This window comes from Rhinoraja longicauda, chromosome 11 (genome assembly GCF_053455715.1).
Source record: "Rhinoraja longicauda isolate Sanriku21f chromosome 11, sRhiLon1.1, whole genome shotgun sequence".
Classification (NCBI taxonomy): domain Eukaryota; kingdom Metazoa; phylum Chordata; class Chondrichthyes; order Rajiformes; family Arhynchobatidae; genus Rhinoraja; species Rhinoraja longicauda.
Window position 1 is genome coordinate 30760499 of NC_135963.1, and position 19475 is coordinate 30779973.

General features: G+C 39.5%; 1 protein-coding gene across 1 annotated transcript in view; it reads left to right on the forward strand.

Annotated features, from left to right (window-relative positions):
- The window catches only part of frem1b (Fras1 related extracellular matrix 1b), a 113865-nt gene that overhangs the window by 59313 nt on the left and 35077 nt on the right, over nucleotides 1-19475 (forward strand). Inside the window, exons 19-23 of the mRNA XM_078407974.1 lie at nucleotides 47-272; nucleotides 4658-4802; nucleotides 5922-6063; nucleotides 9805-10000; nucleotides 18507-18771. Of these exons, the coding sequence (XP_078264100.1) occupies nucleotides 47-272; nucleotides 4658-4802; nucleotides 5922-6063; nucleotides 9805-10000; nucleotides 18507-18771 (974 nt within the window). The remainder of the gene's footprint in view (nucleotides 1-46; nucleotides 273-4657; nucleotides 4803-5921; nucleotides 6064-9804; nucleotides 10001-18506; nucleotides 18772-19475) is intronic.

Below are 19475 nucleotides of genomic sequence, written 5' to 3' on the forward strand. Positions count from 1 at the left end.
AGATACAAGATACAAGATATGAATTAATCTGTCTTTTTTAATGTAGATATTAGAGGGCGATTTATGTGAGATTGGCCCTGGAGTGCTGAATGCTGCAGATACGGATGTTCCTCGTGATACACTGATCTTCTCTGTGGTTAGCCCCCCGTCCCATGGAGTGCTTCTGAATGGCATTTATGGCACTGATATTGCTGCATACAGACGGATGAATGCTGAAGTACTACATCACAGTTTGCCAGTACACAACTTTAGTATGGATGAACTCAAACAAGGTCTGTATACAGTGTGCTGCAGATGTCCTCTGCTGGACACCCAGTATTACTGCATGACTCTTTACAGAAAGAGTAATATGTAATAATAATAATAATAATAATAATAATAATAATAATAATAATAGCAGCAATCATAAGAAATTATTTAGAAATGTGTTTATTCATATCTTATTCTTGAGCCTAGATGGTTATTTATCTCTAAGAGTTGAAGATCATTGTCAGATACGGGGTAGAAGATGAGTTATTTTGTTTGCTTATTTGTTAATATAAGAATCATATATATTACTGGATTAAGGTTAAAAATGGCTGTCTGAGGTGTTCTGGTCAAACATTACATATTTTGTGAACCATCAGATATTCTGGATTTCCTTTGGGGCGAACTGATGCCAGGAGATTATTCATTCTTATTAAAACATTGGGAGCTTCAGTTAATTTTTCAACAGAACAGTTAAGAGAGGCAGCAGGAAGTAAACAGAATTAACCAGGTGTCTGCTCTCAAATATTAGCTGTGCCACATTATTGTCCAGTGCTACTTCAATCATGAAAGCTTGAGATGTATAGTCTGCGACATTTAATGCACATACCGGGTGATCTCAGCTGTGTGAGTAAAGGCAGATGATTATATTTTAGGAAGCACAGAAAATCCACATAGAAAACAGTTGGTTTCATTATTGATCCAATTATGTTTATTTCATCAATAAGAATATATTGTTTTTTTGTTTTTTTCTGGTTTGAACTTGCACAAAATGCTAACCGTATTAAAGCAAATTTTTATTGATGGGTTTGATATTTTATGATGACAGTATCTATTTTTGTATTAACTTACTATCTTAATTTGAATTGTAGAGATAAGCAACAATGTGTTTGATATTGGATTGTGAGTCTAAAGGAACTAATTTGAAATGTAGGTAAAAGTAGAAACAAAATAAACTTAATTTATGGAAATAGTAGTTGCATTAAAAAAGACCAAGAATGATGTGCATCCATGTGTAGAATAGGATTTGAGTGTCAAAGAGATGGGCACTGGGAGTAAGAGAAACTGGATCTGCCTTTTATTTTCATGCTTCATAAAAACGGACAAGGATTTGCTTTGTATCTTCCAATATTTGGACAGTAGTCCCAATCCTAAAATCTCAGATGCCTTCACTCAAATTGTCATTCATCATGTTGAAACCAAAAGAATGGATTTTAGCCTGTTGTGCACCAGAGAAGACTTGCAGTGTGGCCAATCCTATTCTCAGCTGGCACCACATGGATGAATTTTCCAGAAAGATCATGACTTTTCCCTGTCTCAAGCCAGGAAAAAGTGTCCATTTATAACTTTCCCTCTCATTGCCCTACTGAGAATAGCAGTTCAATTAGAATATGTTCCCAGGGATCACATGTTGCATGTTCTGGTTTTTAAGCCTCAATTTCACACTGACTATTTTTATTAATGTACCACCGCCAGGAATACCAAGCTGCTAACCATTCAAACTAAAACTTTAGAAGGTATTTATTCACAAAATGCTGGAGTAACTCAGCAGGTCAGGCAGCATCTTGGGAGAGAAGGAATGGGTGACGTTTCGGGTTGAGACCCTTCTTCAGTCTGAATAAATACCTTCGATTTGTACCAGCATCTACAGTTATTTTCTTAAACTAAAACTTTAGAGCATTTTCCTAGAGTCTTGATAGCTGTCAACCCTGCCATGTTGCCCAAATAAGTATTTTATTGGGGAAGCATACGTTCATTTTCATTTTGTGCATTTTCCCATGACTAGGGCTCTGATAATTAATTTTTACATAGCATTTCATAATTCATGGTATCAAGTTTCCAAGTGCTTCCAGATACATTTTCTGTTTCAACACATTGCAACATTGAAAGAAGTTTAGTAAAAAACTAGACCAAGTGGACCCTTTGGGCCCAAACCTCTCCTGCATTGGTGCAGCATCCTCTCCTCCCCCCCCCCTCCCCCCCTCCCCCCTCTCCCCTCCCCCCTCCCTCCCTCACCCCTCCCTCCCTCACCCCTCCCTCCCTCCTCCCTCCCTCCTCCCTCCCCCTCCCCGTCCACTCCCCCTCCCCTCACCCTCCCCCCTTCCCCTCCCTCCCCCACTCCATCCCCCTCAACCCCCCTTATCCTTCCATCTCCTCCCTCCCTCCCTTATCTTCTTTCAAGAATTGTTATACTTTCTGACTTATTAAATTTAATTCAGGGAATAGAACCACGATATGGTTTCAGACCACCAGTGCTTAGATAATTGAATCAATGATTAACTTTTGAAACTTCACTATGATGCACTAGTATCATTTTATTTTAACATTTTGGATTGCTAATATTATTTTTTCTCCCAGGCAATTCAATATGATACACCATAGGATCTAACATGTAAAGTTCCACAGGAATGATTTTCCTGAATCTCCTGACGAGAGTGTACATTGGCATACGAGTAATTTGGTCCTGGCAATGTGAGACTTAGTTGTACTGTTGAGGAAATGCAATAAAACAAAACTTACCTTTTGAATTTTCTCACTTAGACTCTGGTCAAGTCTCTAAACTGTTTTCAGCATCAATAGCTATGTAATACGTCTAAAATCAGAAACTAAATTTAGTCAGCAAAACCAGTGTGTTTCCATTCAAAAGTACATTCATCATGGCAGCTTAGTTTCTCAGTTCTTCACGGTTACACCACTCAAGGCATGTTAACTGGGTTTGACTTCTAAATTAAACAGAATTAAACGGAAAGGACCTCCAGATAAGTTGGCTGTGGGTATAACTGTAGCAGGCGAAATGTTAATACAAACAAGCGTATGTATGTATGTTGGGTGTTGTGAATAATGAATGATGTTACAATAGATAAGAAAGAGGCTGAAACATGGCCTATAAGCAGTTTGTTGCTTTTCTAAAGTAAACACTCCATCATGGGCTCTATGCTAGAGTGATTGCACTTTGCCAGATCCCCTGGGGTTGGTCACAACTGCACTTTCATGGAAAACGTGAGATGTATTTACCACTGTGAACTTGCACAGTGGTGGGAATGCCAACACTTAAAGATAACTGGCTTCAAGATGAAAGGTTTGCTAAAACAGTCAATAGGGGCCAAGATGAACAACCACAGAAATGCTGTAGATATAAAATGGTTTTTTTAAAGGTTTACTTTTTAAAAGGTAAGTTTTTAATTTAAAAAAAAGGAAAAATCGCTGAATGGAGGAGGTAATTGAGAAAAACTATATATTAAAGCTAAAATGGACTCTGCTGCAGGAAACGAAGTGAGCTGGACTCCCATAGTGAATACTGAATAGTGCAATAGTGGTTTCTGATCTGGATTTAATGGAGCTGTTCTTATTGGCACTACACAGCATCTGTCCCAAATAAAGAAGCATAGCTTGAAAAATACTGGAAATCTAAAATAAAAGCAGAAAAGGCTGGTCAGACTACATCTGTGGGAAGAAAAACAGAAGTAACATTTCATATTGAAGACTTTTCATCAGAACTGGGAAGACACATAACTGGAAAGGCTTCCTTCAGTTCTGAAAATGTGCCTTTGACTTGAAACATTAACTCTGTTTGCCTTCTGACAGATGTGGCCTGACCTACTGAGCATTTCAATCATTTTCTGTTACTACATGTGAAATGCAGCTTTACTGACATAGGCAGTGATGTGCAAAGTGACTACGTTTATGAATGGACATGAATGAACTTTGTGGATCCCAAAAAGTTCAGCTCAGACAATACCTGTCCACAGTTTACACGAAGACTGTAATGTCTACATGTAAACTTCCATAACTCCAATTGGTTACTTCAGAGGCAATCATTTTCATTGATATTTATCTTAATCATTCAAGATAACTCATCTTTATTGATACAAGACATTTTGACAAAGTTTGTGAAAACAATCTTAGACTTTTTTAACATCCACATTAGGGAATTGCCATTAGGGAAGGTGAGAGATGAAAATGGCTGTTGTGGAAAGAAAGCAGTAACTGTAAACATGCACCATTTACTGAGTTAATTTTCTTGGAAGAACCTACATCTGAGGAGTATTTTTATACGATTACACTCATTGTCAGAATCTGCACTTCATGCTTTGCCAAACTTCCAAGGCCACACTTTACTAATATCGTTGAATGTTTTCTACTGTAAATGTTTCAATTGATATCACTCTCAACTAACTCCTTCAAAAATTGCCTCACGGATAATATCAAATAAAATCATAGTGTGGCACCTCCGTGATTAATACCCAAATAGTCTTCCGACTTTGTAAATCAAACTTAACTTGAGACATTATTTCATGATATTTCTATTAAACAATATCCCGGTGCTTAATAAAGTGCTTTGTGGTGTACATGTTCTACATGTTTATGGCGTCACGTGCACTCCTTGGCTCAATGGAACTTTATTTTGCAGGGATGAAGCTCGTGTACATGCATGACGACACTGAAACCCTGACGGATTGTTTCACCATCCAGTTGTCAGATGGCAAGCACATGGTCCATGGGATAGTATATATCCATGTTGTAGCAATCAATGATGAGAGGCCAGTTATTATAAAGTAAGCATCAATCCTCTGGTGAGAGATCCACAACATGAATTCCTCAAGTAGTTTCTTCCACAGCACTGAGTAAGCTTATGCTTGAGGGTGGTCCGAAGTGATTGGTAGGCCAGTTTTTGAAGTTTAATTTAGTTTTTCTTTCCTGTTGTTTGGAAGACTCGGATTCTTTGTGCTTTGGAGCTTATCTTTGGAACCATTGCATAATGCTCTTAGGATAGGATACATGTTTCTCACGTATCTGTAAATTTAGCATCAATTCATGAAGAGGTTTAAAAATTTGCAATGGCTGTCATTGGCAAATTTGTGAAAATGTTGAAATATTTGAAACTAAGGGCATTATGGAATATAATGGGTTGGGAAACAGACTATGCACACCTCACATTTTTGTATATATTTTAATGATATTAAAGGACAATGTTGTCTGTGCTCTCTGAAACAGGTTTAGCTGCTGCTGCGTAACATTACTTATTTTATCCGTTTGTGCTCAGGTTGCTGGTTTCAGTTATTCTTTTGGTTCAGCAGTGATGTGAACTTTGCAGTGTGAGACTCAGCAGTACAGCCAAGGATGCTCCAAGTTCCTGTGCTGAGTTGGCTGACTTCAGCTGGGGTAGGTGGTGTCGCTGATACAGTTGGCTCCAACACCCTGAGCTCGGGAGAGGAAAATCTGCTAAGCTTTCCATTTTGTGATTGCTTTCCAGTAAAATCAGATCACAAATTATGGAGCGGTTCTTGGTAACCAGTATAGCCTGGTTATGATATGCACAGAATTCAATAGCCGGAACTCAAGTTTCCAGATATTAACGTTTTGATGTCTACCATCCAAGGATTTGATAAATACAAGCAATATTTGGTTTGTTAAATCCTTTGCTTAGATTGTGAGGAAGGCCTTAATGTAGTTGAATGTGGTCACAACAGCAAAATATTTATCTTGCAGGATTGCTAGATGGCATATTTATGACGATGTGCAGGTATCTTCAGAGGTTAAAACCATATAAGAGAATCAATAATGGACAGGTGATTGTGTATTCCTCTGCTAATGCATTCCTTCCTAAATTACTGAAGCAATGGATGGAGTTACATTGATGGTTGTGTGTTTGTTTGGGTTTCTCTCCTCTTCAGGAACACTGGATTGGAAGTTGAAATGGGAGAAAACAAGGTGATATCCAGTGTGGCTTTAGAAGCTGAGGACAAAGACACACCACGATTCGAGCTTAACTATATCATTAACAGTGTGCCTACATTTGGACAGCTGCAGTTAAAGGTAAAATCTGAGACCATATTTCAAGATATTCCCATATGCTACACATGGAAGGAGTTCAGAGAAGAACTAATTCCTGGCTTTAAATCACTGCACCATACAGGAACTGTGATTATTCTCTTCAGAAAAGCAAGGCTCATTAATCATTCATGGACAATTATTTTTAAATTGTGGTGGGACCTGAGGGAAAGATTTCCACTGCTTCTTTTGTGCAGCGATTTCTTGCAGTTGATGAAGGTTCCCTGTGGTCAGTAGTTTCAAAGAAATTAAATAAATGTTTAGGAGGAAAGGCATATCAGCATGTAGAAAACACACACCAGAGGCAGTTTGCATGAAACCACGCAACTTCCTTTATAATACTGCTGCCACAAACAGCTTTGTTGTCCTTAACCCCTCCTTCTTTTAATATTTTCACTCAACTGAATTGGGAATGTGGTGTAAAAGGAACAGGCTTAATAGTTCTGGCTGTGCTGCTGCTACTACAGCAAAAGGATTATACCTAGTCTTCATAATGTCCTCACCATGCCTTTGTCTCAGATCCAAGGACAGGATTATTATTCGGTGTTGTGCTACTCTGTCAGAAGCAGCACTACTAGGGCACATGTCCAGCTAACTAGCTTGAGAGTTCAATGAACTGTGCATCCTGACTCGGGTTTCTTAGTTTGTGTGACCCCAAGCAGTTCCCAATTTGTCCATACCTTGTCTTTAGGTTGAATCTGCATAATTGTCACCATTCGTTTTAGTAAAGCAAATTAAGGTATTGGCTCACTTCACTTAAACTAAGCCTATTTGTGAAAACACAGATTGAAGTGCCACTGAATGGGAGAGCCACACCAGTTTTGTTCTGGGCTTCAGAAGAATGATACCCTGACACAGACACCATTACTTTGTCTGTGTGAGAATCAATAATTCCAGAGTGTAGTGCATGAACCATACGGTAGGCTCAGGTAGCAAGCAGTACAACATTGAAAATCATAAAACTACAGATGCTGGAAATCTGAAATGAAAACAGAAAAATATGGAAACACTCAGCAGTCCAAAACCATCTGTGAAAAGAGAAACAGATAACATTTGAGGTAAGGAACTCTTCATCAGAATAAAAGGTTTTGATTTGAAACATTGTCTTTGTTTCTCTTTCCGCTGGTATTGTCTGAACTGCTGCTTGTGTCCAGAATAATCTGCTCTTCCCGCAGTGCAACTTTGTGTGATCTCCCTTTGTGGTGGGAGTTCAAAGCATCAAATCCCAATAAGGCAGGCGTTCTGACAGTGAGGGCTGGAAGCCCTCCCTGTATTGTCCACCCCAAGGAAGAAAAGAGAAACTTTCATTGAAAAGAACAACGTCAGGGTTAGCTTTGTGTAATCTTGTCAATATTTTAAATGCGCCAACTTTGTCAAGTAAAGCAGGAGTAGGCAGCATGTCAGTATATTGCCAGTTCCTACAAAGAAGTCCCAAGCACTTACTTAGTGTCACACAGCGAAGGTTGCATCAGTCATATGTAGTGGTACCGTCAAAACGTACCGAGCAGCCCTCTTGAATGTGTGTGTCATAAAGATAGAACTTGGGTCTACAATTTTCAGAGTGTGCCATATACCAACGGAGTTTAACATTTGGGTTTTAGATTATATCTTATTGTATGACACATGTAAATATTACACCAGATGATTAAATTTCTAGTCCTCTGCCTTTTATCTGTGTTAACTCAGTGTTAACAAGCTTGGCTCAGCTGCTGTGTCCATCTGAGTCAGCAGATTTTGTGCTCAAACTCCTCTACAGGAGGAGTGCATTGTCACAACTCTGTGGTGCTGATGGAGGACTGCATTGTTTGAAATTCAAGTGTAGCCAGATAGGCTTTAAAAAAGTGTGTGCCAAAAAAAAATCTTGATCAAAGGGTGCTGAGAGACACAAAGGTTGAGGTTTTGATTATTAAAGAGGAACCAATGGCATTAGGAGGGTAGATTTGAAAGAGGTAAATATTGTTCCATATTCAAACATAGATATGTTTGCTCTGTGGGAATATCTTCAAGGCACAGAATACAACATTTCAAGAAAACAAATCATTTGCAATTTCGCAAGGATAAATAGGAATGGACATTAATGTTGGCCTTGCCAGTGATGCATACACCTTCTGAATGAATTAAAATATATAATCTCAGTGCCTTGTTTCCATTGAATGCCAATTGCAAGTATCGGTAATGAAAGAGGGTTAGTTAACTTTAATGCAAACAGATGTAGAACGGCATGCGTTGTCAACAAAAACACACGACTTGCACATTCAATGAATTGTACTGAAAAAGCTGAGTATGAACATGAAAGAGGTTTAAGCCTTACCTCCTTGTAGACTTCACACACATGTCCAACAAATACTGAGAAAATAGATATTTAAGTAAGGCATGCAGGAGATTGATTGTACACAGCAGGTCAGATCTCATCTGTGGGAAAAGATGTTAACTTTACATGTTGGAGATCCTAAGTGTTTTTGTTTTAGATTTCCAACATCTGCAGGTCTTTTGATTTTCACTAACTTGAGAGATTGATCATATGCTCTGGGAAGACTATACACTCAATACTGTGTCTGGTTTTAGTTGTTGAGAAAGTAGTGAAATACCTAAACATTGGATGAAATGGGAAAAGGATCATGAGGCTGATCCCCAATAGTTAGGCTCTGGGACAGGATAAGATTCAAGATACTTAGCCTGTTTTGGCATTGAAAAGAGCTGAGTGAGCAGTAATTTTAGGATTATAATCTTTGAAGAAGAACATAGTCTGGGAAATAACTGAGGATCAAAAGTTTAAACTATTAATATGAATCATATTAGATTATTTTTCAAATGAAGAGCATTCAGTGTGGAGATGGATTTGCAAATGGTGGTAAAAGCAAAATGTATTGAATCTTTAAGAGACAATTAGATTGCATAATGGAGGACATAATGGTCTCAATGAATGACAATGGGTTTATGCCTTCCTTATCAGTGACTATCTTAGAAATTACTTTCTTAAAGGTGAGACATGAAACAGGTCCTGTCTACTTGCTGAAGTGAATCTGAAAACATACTATCAAGATTATCAAGATTACTGAAAACAGACTGCTTACTTATTTTACTGCTACAAAGATCTAACTTCCTAAAAATTAGTATGTTGGTGTAAAGACATAGGCTCACTGTACATCCACTGTAATCAATACTTAAAAATGCACAAAAACAATTTTCATTTCACCTCTGTTGCATTCAGGTGCTATCTAAATGCTCTATTGTTGTATTTCGTAGGATGGGAACAACGCAAAAGAGGAATTGGCCACAGCCTGCAATTATTTCTTAAGGGTTTGACAGTTCCATATGGAGCTGCTGGCGTTTATTTAGGGACCTTGGCACTCTCACACACAAGCATACGTGAATGTGAAAGTTCTGACTTTTGTCTTCAAATTCTGCTCCGACTTGTACGGAGTTTGGACGGTCTCCCCGTGACCGCCGCTTTGTTTCTCCATGATCTTCGGTTTCCTGCCGCACTCCAAAGACTTCTAGGTTAAGCTAGTAGGTTAAGTGGCTTGGGATTGTATACTTTAAGTGTAAAATTGTCTCTAGTGTGCGTAGGCTTGTGTTAATGTGCGGGGATCCTTGGTCGGTGTGGACTCGGTGGGCCGAAGGACCTGTTTCCGCGCCGTATCTCTAAACTCAACTAAACTAAACAATTATCCAAGCTGCATGAAACAATTGGGTATTAACCAGGTTTATTTATTCTCTAAACAGACAATGTTTGAATGGATTAGACTATACCCAGGCATGAATTTTAGTCAAGAAGATATCGACATGAATCGACTCTGGTATCTCCACACCACCATTGTGGGGTCAACGGGCCGCGACAGCTTTCGTTTCCACGTTACAGACGGGGACAATGCCTTACCTTCACAGAATTTTGAAATATCGCTCAAAAACATGAAGAAAGGTGAGAAAGTTAAAAATTCTTAAGGGGTTGGAGAGGCTAGATGCGGGAAGATTGTTCCCGATGTTGGGGAAGTCCAGAACCAGGGGTCACAGCTTAAGGATAAGGGGGAAGTCTTTTAGGACCGAGATGAGAAAACATTTCTTCACACAGAGAGTGGTGAGTCTGTGGAATTCTCTACCACAGAAGGTAGTTGAGGCCAGTTCATTGGCTATATTTAAGAGGGAGTTAGATGTGGCCCTTGTGGCTAAAGGGATCAGGGGGAATGGAGAGAAGGCAGGTACAGGTTACTGAGCTGGATGATCAGCCATGATCAAATTGAATGGCGGTGCAGGCTTGAAGGGCTGAATGGCCTACTCCTGCACCTATTTTCTATGTTTCTATGGACAGCCTTTTAAACTGCTATGTCTCAAAATGTTAATTGATAAAGTTTGTCTTAGAATTATTGGAAACAAAATTATGTTTGAAAACTGAGAATTTGGCCAAGGACACTTGCATTTGCAGAAATAGAAAAATAGACTTTTCCTGTACTCAGCCTTGACTGTTAATGATTCCACTAAATAGGAGCAGAGAGCAGTACAGCACAGGAACAGGCCAACATGATGCCAACACTATTTTCTGCCAATACATAATCCATATCCCTCGCTTCCCTGCATATGCCACTGCATAATCCCATACATTTTATTCCTCTAGATCACTCTACCATGAGGGAGTTTAACACATGCCTTTCTAAAATCCATGCAAACAAGATGCACTACCCTACCCTAATTAATCCACTTTGTTCCTTCCTCAAAATACTCGATCTAGGTAAGGCATCACCTGCTGCGTACAAAGCCAAGCTGACTGTCCCTAATCAATTTTGGGTCTCGACCCGAAACGTCACCAATTCCTTCTCTCCAGAGATGCTGCCTGACCTGCTGAGTTACTCCAGCATTTTGTGATACCTTCGATTTGTATCGGCATCTGCAGTTATTTTCCTATGTCCCTAATCAATGGATTCCTTTCAAAATGGGAGAAATTACTATCCCGAAGAATCCTCTCCAATAGTTTCCCAACCAGTGACAGGGGGCTCACCAGCCGATAATTCCCTGAATTCTCTCCCCTTATTAAACAAAGGAACAACATTATCTAATCTCCAGTTCTTGGAGTAAACTAATTTTATGTAATTTGGATGTATGCTCTGATTTTATTTACAACTGCATATGACTTAAGTCATGTCTGAACTATTAGTGTAGCATCTCTATAAGCGATTAGAAAGTTATTGTTGTTTCTGATCAATGTCTAACAGCGTTTGTGTGCCTAACATGTCAGCTTGTCTCAGTTAGATGAATTCATGTTTCTGAGTCAGAAGGTTAATGACTCAAGGTCTACTCCAGAGACCAGGGCACAACAATCTAGGCCAACTCTTCTTTATAATACCAAAGGGATGCTCTGCTGTTAGAGATGCTACCTTTCAGATGCAATATTAAACCTTGATACCACCTGTTAGACAATAGACAATAGACAATAGGTGCAGGAGTAGGCCATTCAGCCCTTCGAGCCAGCACCACCATTCAATGCGATCATGGCTGATCACTCTCAATCAGTACCCCGTTCCTGCCTTCTCCCCATACCCGCTCACTCCGCTATCCTTAAGAGCTCTATCCAGCTCTCTCTTGAAAGCATCCAACGAACTGGCCTCCACTGCCTTCTGAGGCAGAGAATTCCACACCTTCACCACTCCCTGACTGAAAAAGTTCTTCCTCATCTCCGTTCTAAATGGCCTACCACTTATTCTTAAACTGTGGCCCCTTGTTCTGGACTCCCCCAATATTGGGAACATGTTTCCTGCCTCTAATGTGTCCAATCCCCTAATTATCTTATATGTTTCAATAAGATCCCCCCTCATCCTTCTAAATTCCAGTGTATACAAGCCTAATTGCTCCAGCCTTTCAACATACGACAGTCCCGCCATTCCGGGAATTAACTTAGTGAACCCACGCTGCATGCCCTCAATAGCAAGAATATCCTTCCTCAAATTTGGAGACCAAAACTGCACACAGTACTCCAGGTGCGGTCTCACCAGGGCCCGGTACAACTGTAGAAGGACCTCTTTGCTCCTATACTCAACTCCTCTTGTTATGAAGGCCAACATTCCATTGGCTTTCTTCACTGCCTGCTGTACCTGCATGCTTCCTTTCAGTGACTGATGCACTAGGACACCCAGATCTCGTTGAACATCCCCTCTTCCTAACTTGACACCATTCAGATAATAATCTGCCTTTCTATTCTTACTTCCAAAGTGAATAACCTCACACTTATCTACATTAAACTGCATCTGCCATGTATCCGCCCACTCACACAACCTGTCCAAGTCACCCTGCAGCCTTATTGCATCTTCCTCACAATTCGCACTACCCCCCAGCTTAGTATCATCTGCAAATTTGCTAATAACTGTTCTCCCAGTTATATGAGATGTTCGCATTGGGGACTACTTTGAAAATGATCGTATATTTCCATTGTCCTGGCCATTATGTATTGCTCAATCGACACAATTAAAATCAGATTGTGCATTATCGCATTGCTGTTTGGGGGAGCTTGCTATTTAAAAACTAGTGCTGTGTTTCTTATTTTACAACAGTGGTTACATAATTTACTGGAGTTTAAAGAGCTTTGGAAAATTCCGAACATAAAAATGAAATAGGAGTAGGCTATTTGGCCCCTTGTGTTTGCTCTCTAACTTTACGGCTTAATATCCACCTCAATGCCACCTTCCTACCCTAACCCATATCCCTATGTTCAGTAATATCCAAAGAATCTGCTGACCTTCTTGAATATATTTCAGTGGCAGCCCTATTACACAACCCTATTAGGCACTGAATTCCAAAGATTCATCATCTTCCAGTGACGTACTTTTCTCCTCACAATCCTAAGTGGTTAGTCCCTTATTTTGAGAATACATTCCTCAGCCTAAAGAAACATCATCCCTGCATCTACCGGAAGGGAGGAGGCCCTTTACAGTGGTGTCATCTCCACATTTGTAGATGGAATTAGAGCAGAATCTGACTGCACAGATGTGAGTGTATAGGGAGTACAGTAAGGGGCTGAGAATGGATCATTGCAGGGCACTGGTGGTGACCATTATTGAAGAGGATGTTTTGTTGCCTATCCTGACTGATTGTGGTCTATGGGTCAGGATCTCCAGGATCCAGCGGCAGACGGGGGTGCTGACCCCTAGGTCCAGTAGTCTGGGGATGAGTTTGATTGGGGTCATGGTATTGAAGGTAGAACTATAATCAATAAATAAATCTGGTGTAGGTGTCCTTATATCTCTAGCCAGAGATGAGTGTAGGGTCATGGAGATAGTGTCTACTGTGGACCTGTTGCAAAGGTAGGTAAACAGCAATAGATCAAGACTGGCTGTGAGGCTGAAGTCATTGTGTGCCATGACCAGCCTCTCAAAATGCTTCATGAAGGTCGATATGATAGTCATTAAGGCACGCCACCATGGTACTGGGTTGATAATGGTCTTCTTAAAGCAGGTGGGGACCAAAGAATAGAGTGCTGAGAAGTGAAAGATATCTGTAAGTACTCTTGCCAGTTGATCCCTGCAGATCCTGTCTCAGCCAGGGACTCCATCCAATCCATGTGCTTTCCACAGGTTCACTCTCAAGAAGGCTGATCTGACATCTGCTACAGTGCTCTGCTCGAATGTGGAATAGTAACTATATTTTAAAGATTCAAAGACGAGGAGAGGTTTCCTGGAATAAAACAAATGTTTGAAGCTCTTTGCAGCTCATGCACATCTTTGGAATGAATTAATGTTTTAGTTCAATGAATTCTATTGAGATCAGATGATGCCACAGGTGATTCCTATGTGGGACCATGAGGAGGCAGAGGTAATAAAGTCTGAAAAAGTTATCCTTCACTGACACCAGCAGTAAATTTCCCCTGCCACAGGATGACCCCCGCGGCCTTATACCAGACAATGCAATTGTATGAATGGCTGATGCTGATAATGAGCCAGTGAAACCATTTCACTCTAGATATTGGCTTGTGGACATTTCAGCACCAGCAGTCAGGATGGTGCAACAAAATAGTTACAGTTAGTTCTGTACCAGTAGATCTTGACATCCCTCCTGTGCCTTCTTCCATCTTGCAACTTTTTCAACTTTCCCTATTAAACAACACACCTGCAATGCTTTAAATCCCTTACCAATAGCCTTCACTTGATGCCTGAAATGGCAAGCTAGCTTACACTTGGATGCCTTTTATTGCTTCTTTTGAGCATTTACATTTAACGGTTCCTTGTCTGCATCCCACTCTGTTCTTGTTTGTCTACTTATAAATGCTTCAATTGCAAGTTGCTCTGTGTTAACAGATGACATTTGAACATTTTGTGCCTATATAAACATTGCCCTGTCTTCTACACCCACCTCACAGCACCACTCCGCAATGCTCCTCCCAGACTCCACCAGAACCACCACAAACCACCTGAGGATGTCTGACTGCTGTTGCTTAGACATGGCTCTCTGTATCTCCATCTTCACCCTGCATTTTATCAGGTCCTTGGTATCTTTGTTTTGAGTCCATAGTTTTTACACAGTGCGTGCTTTAGTTAATCAATTTTGATGAAAACTTGTTGTCATGTAAGAAATATATCACTAGGTAGATTTAAATCCCCGATGGTTATGCTTCCTCCTTTAACTGTTGCAGTGTATATAAACATCTAGTTTTTATGATAGTGTCTATTTTCATGCCAGTGCTTAGCTGGCAGTAATTAACCTTTTGATTTGAAGTTGACTAATATTACTGTTAGTGGTGTACTTAACATAAAGAATTAGAAAAGTTGAAAAACATTTACAGCACGGAAGCATGTTATTCTGTCCAGTTGGTCTATGTAGATATTTATGCTGCTTTCAAGTCTCTCACTTAATTTTGTCATTCTTTTCCTCTCTTCCCTGTGTAGGAAGGAACTACAGATGCTGGTTTAATCCAAAGATAGACACAAAATGCTGGAGTAACAGTGGTTGCAGCATCTCTGGAGAGAAGGAATGGGTGACATTTCGGCTCGAGACCTTTCTTCAGTGTGGTCTGAAGAAGTGTCTTGACCAGAAACGTCACCTATTCCATCTTTCCAGAGATCCTGCCTGTCCCGCTGTTACTCCAGCATTTTGTGGCTATCCTTTCTTCCCTGTGTTTGTTAAACTTCTATTGAAATGCACCCACTCTGCACATGGTAGCCAATTTACATTGTAACATCTCAGAAATATGGTCCTCTAGAATTCCTTGTTAAATTTATTACTTTGAATCTTATGATCCCAAGTTTTGGACTGACAAATATAGAAACATGTTGGTCTAGAAATTATCTTGTGCCAGAGGAAGTACATTAATTGGTATCTTTACACTCAACCTGCCCCTCACTTCCCAAGTCTGATCCCTCACTCCTCCCGCCATCAATCTTGACCATTTCACACTCTTGAATCCTCCATGATCCTGAACTCCCAGGCTGTCTTAAGTAACTGAGAGCCGAAAGAGATAAGGTAAACACATGCTCACACTCCCTGCTACTTAGAAATGATAGAGAGTGTGGGATGATGCTAAACTAAAATGGAAGAGGAAGTTTAGTCATGAACATATTGGGATGAATCTTGTTGGCTACCGCCAGCAGTTGCATTTGAAATCTCTGACATTTAGAAGTATGAGTAGCAAAATCAAACAAACGCATCCTCTATCAATCTCAAAAATACAATACTTCTGATGGATTTTGAAGGTCATATCTGCCAGTTTGCTCTGCTGCCAGACTGAACAGCAGTGCACAGTTCAGATGAGATTCTCCAACATTACTTTGGGGACTTGTCCCTTGGGTACTGGCACAGGAAGGAGGCACCCACAGATTTCAAATGGGATTGCAGATCATAGGGAAAAAAAGTCAAAGTGGAAAAGTGGAAAACAAGTTACAATTCTTAATTTTATTGAGAATTTTAATTCTTAATCAGTTGTAGGTTTTTTGGTAACTTTTTTAATTAAAAAAATCAATAATCTTTTGTTTTTCCAGAATATTTACCGATTTTATTATTTGAGCTATCTTTTAACTAGCTTTGAGATTTTACAGATAGCAAATCTCTGACTCATGTTTTACGAGAAATCAGAAATCATTGGGCCGTTTCAAAAACAGGACCTGCCCACTGTGTTGCTGAAGACCAGATCACTTGCCTCTGACATGCAGGTGGTTAGTGAGATTGTCTCTTTGTATCTGAACCGAGTAAGTGTGGATGTGGCCATGCTTGCAAAATCTGGCCAAATGTTATCTATTGTTTGTGCTCTGCAGTATTAACCACTGTTTTCCATCTGCTCCCACTACCTTTAAAGAATATGTATGAAGGGCTTCTCTTGAAATCCTCCACCAAAGCTTACGCAGCAATGTATGAAAACCTTGGAGCCTTCTATCTAGTGTGTGATACAACATTACGGTCTAAACATGTGGGTGAAAATAAGTAATGCAATAAGAAATTGAGTAGCGCAAGCTGATTTTAAGTCGTCTGAGATAGTGTTAAATGGAGCTAGACACAGGATATTGCCCTCTTGTTTAGGTGTCCAACTAATGACTGGCTGCACATTGCTATCATGCAAATTAGCATGCAGCACAAATTTGGCTCGCAGCCTGCTTCGGAAGCAATGGACCCCTCACCTACTTTGGAAAGTAATTGAATTCAGCCCCTGCAGTATCCAAGCACTTTCAACATTGCTCATCATTCCTGTTGAAATTAAATAATTCATAAACATAAGTTTTACAGCTCCTGGCAAAATATTTAATGAAAAATGATAAAACGTCCATTTGTGTTACACCTTAAATGAAAACTGCAATCTTACTACCGAAGTATATTAATTGACACAGATCGTACATTGAGTTTCATTGATTTTAATTAACACCAAAATATGCTATCATTGTTAATCACCAGATAAACCACATTGGTTTATTATTTTATGAAGACATCTTGTCAAGTGCTTCTGACAGGTACAGTATTCTCTGTAGAAGTCAGCTGAAGTGGAATTAAACTACTTATCACCTAGTGCTGTCATCTCAACTGTAACCAAATGAAGTATTTTCTTCCTAGCATTTGAATAAAAAAAACAAAATTACTGATGAGATTGATAATGAAACTCCAATGCCACTATAAGGACTGGAGCCAACATCTGAAACCACCATTGTGTGGATCATGCATAAATTACCATTACTGGCATAAACAGGCCATTAATCATATATTAACTGAGAAGAGAACTTCACTTAATAATGTATTGAATATAACAAGCACATAAGCTAAAAGTAATCAGAAGTGCTACCACTTATCCTTTAAAATTCAGCAATGGCAAAAGGACAATAAATGTAAGTCTTTGCCAGAACTCATCAGAGGTCACACCCTTCAGGTTGAACCACTCTTTGTTCTTAGCTCATTTTTTGACTTTTCCATCCAGTTTATATATTATTTGTTTTTCCCTCTACCACAATCTATTCTTACCGGTTAAATCTGTGTTAATCAGAAGCAGAATGATATCGTCATTGAAAAATCCAATTATTTAGCAAATGTGATAAAACAATCATAGTCGATGTAAAACCTGAGTATTAAGAATAACACGGGGAATAGAATGTCCTGACTCTAAATTTGCTTTGAACATCTGCAATATTTTTGTTGCACTGTATGACATGACTTGGAACCTAATGGTAACATTATTTCAAGTCTAATTCATTGAAAAGCACTGTAGGAGCCCTCAATGGCACATCAGAAATAAAAGAGTTTAGCCCAACTGTGTGGCATATTGAATTTTTTTCATACATTGCAAATTGGCTGTGCTCTGTAGAGCACCAGCTGGAAGCAGTGTACAGAACCCATGTGTTCACCTTTAATGTACTGCAGCCTAAAGTAAGAGAACCCTCTAAATGTGATGTCATTTCAAGCTGCTTGACACAATACCCTCTATGATCTTCCACTTTCCACTGGCCGTGTTGTATACCTTCAAAATTTATGAGGTGAATATAATCATTTAATATATCTTTTCATATTGTAAGTTGAGTATCTTCATGATTGATGGCCGCAAGTTTAGAAAATCTGGTAAATCTGTCTGAAATGGTGTCAGTCAACTTGGAGAACTGGGTTCAGCTTCTGTGGAGCAGCAGTGCTGCCAGCAAGTGATTGCTATGAGAGAAATGGAAGCAGCCGTCTCTCTGGAGGCTGATCCTGGCACCGTTTTCTGACGAACATTCACAGTCACAACTGGTGAGAATGAGGAGTGCCATCTGCAAACTGTAAATCCTGAACATTTACTCAATCTGCTGCATCATGCTGACAACAGAGAGTTCATAAAATCAAAGCCACCTCACAAATGAAAGAGGAGACTTGCATTTTACCAATTAAATTAAACTAATTCATCACTAACACAGCTGAGGCTTTGTTCACGGGTAACAATATATGAATTTTGCTCTCTCTATTCTCCCCTCTCCTCTCCTCTCCTCTCCTCTCAATTTCTATAGGTGATATTGTCGTCCTCACCAAACTTGTAACTTTAACAGAGGGTGACAGGGTCACCTTGACGACAGATGTTCTCATGGCAACAGATGGCACTGGCAAACCCAAAGAGCTGTTGTATGCCATCTCTGAGCCACCTGCACATGGTCAGATCGAGTACATCAATTATCCTGGATTGGCCATTTCCAGTTTCAGCCAGTTGGAGGTTGCAGCCCAGAAGGTCTGCTACAACCATGACAACAGTCGCGATGCCAGCTCGGATGAATTCAGGTGAGGGGGGCCGATTCTGCTATACTCTGGCTATCATAACAGGAGCAGTGTAAAGCCAAGCACAATACACTGATCATGACTGAGGATTTAAAAAACATTTTCAGGCAGTGTATGTTTAGTAACAGTAGCAAATCTCAAATCTTTCATTGTATCATGGGTGGTATAGAATGAAAATGTGCATAAGTATAATCCTTGAATTCGTTTCCAAAATCATTGTGTTTGATTTTGTTATCATTGCGTAGTCCTGCAGAAAATCACATTTGCCCTTCCAAAAGCATCTCTAATCCTCTTTGAAATATCACAAACAATATTTAATAATCCTATAGATAAATCGAACTGAATACTTTTGTCAGAGGTGATTGATCACTCAGAGTTCAAAGGGCGTATAGTGTATACATTTATATCTATGTATAATCCTATTGAAGTATTTAATTGCTTTCAATAGGGGAATATTTGTGTTAATCATATCGGGTTCATTAACAGTGATTATGGAAATCTAAAATGTGGATTATTATGCAATATATCCAAATGCTGTTACTCAATTTCTACTTTATTGTGGGAAAATAAGTTGTTTTATTAGAATATAGAGGCCCATGTAGGACCCAAGGTTTTGACTTTGATGAAATGGATGTTTTTCATGAATGTTTATCACTTTTTATCGCTGGTACCTTCTGGCATAATCTAGTGCCAAAGCCCAGCTCCCT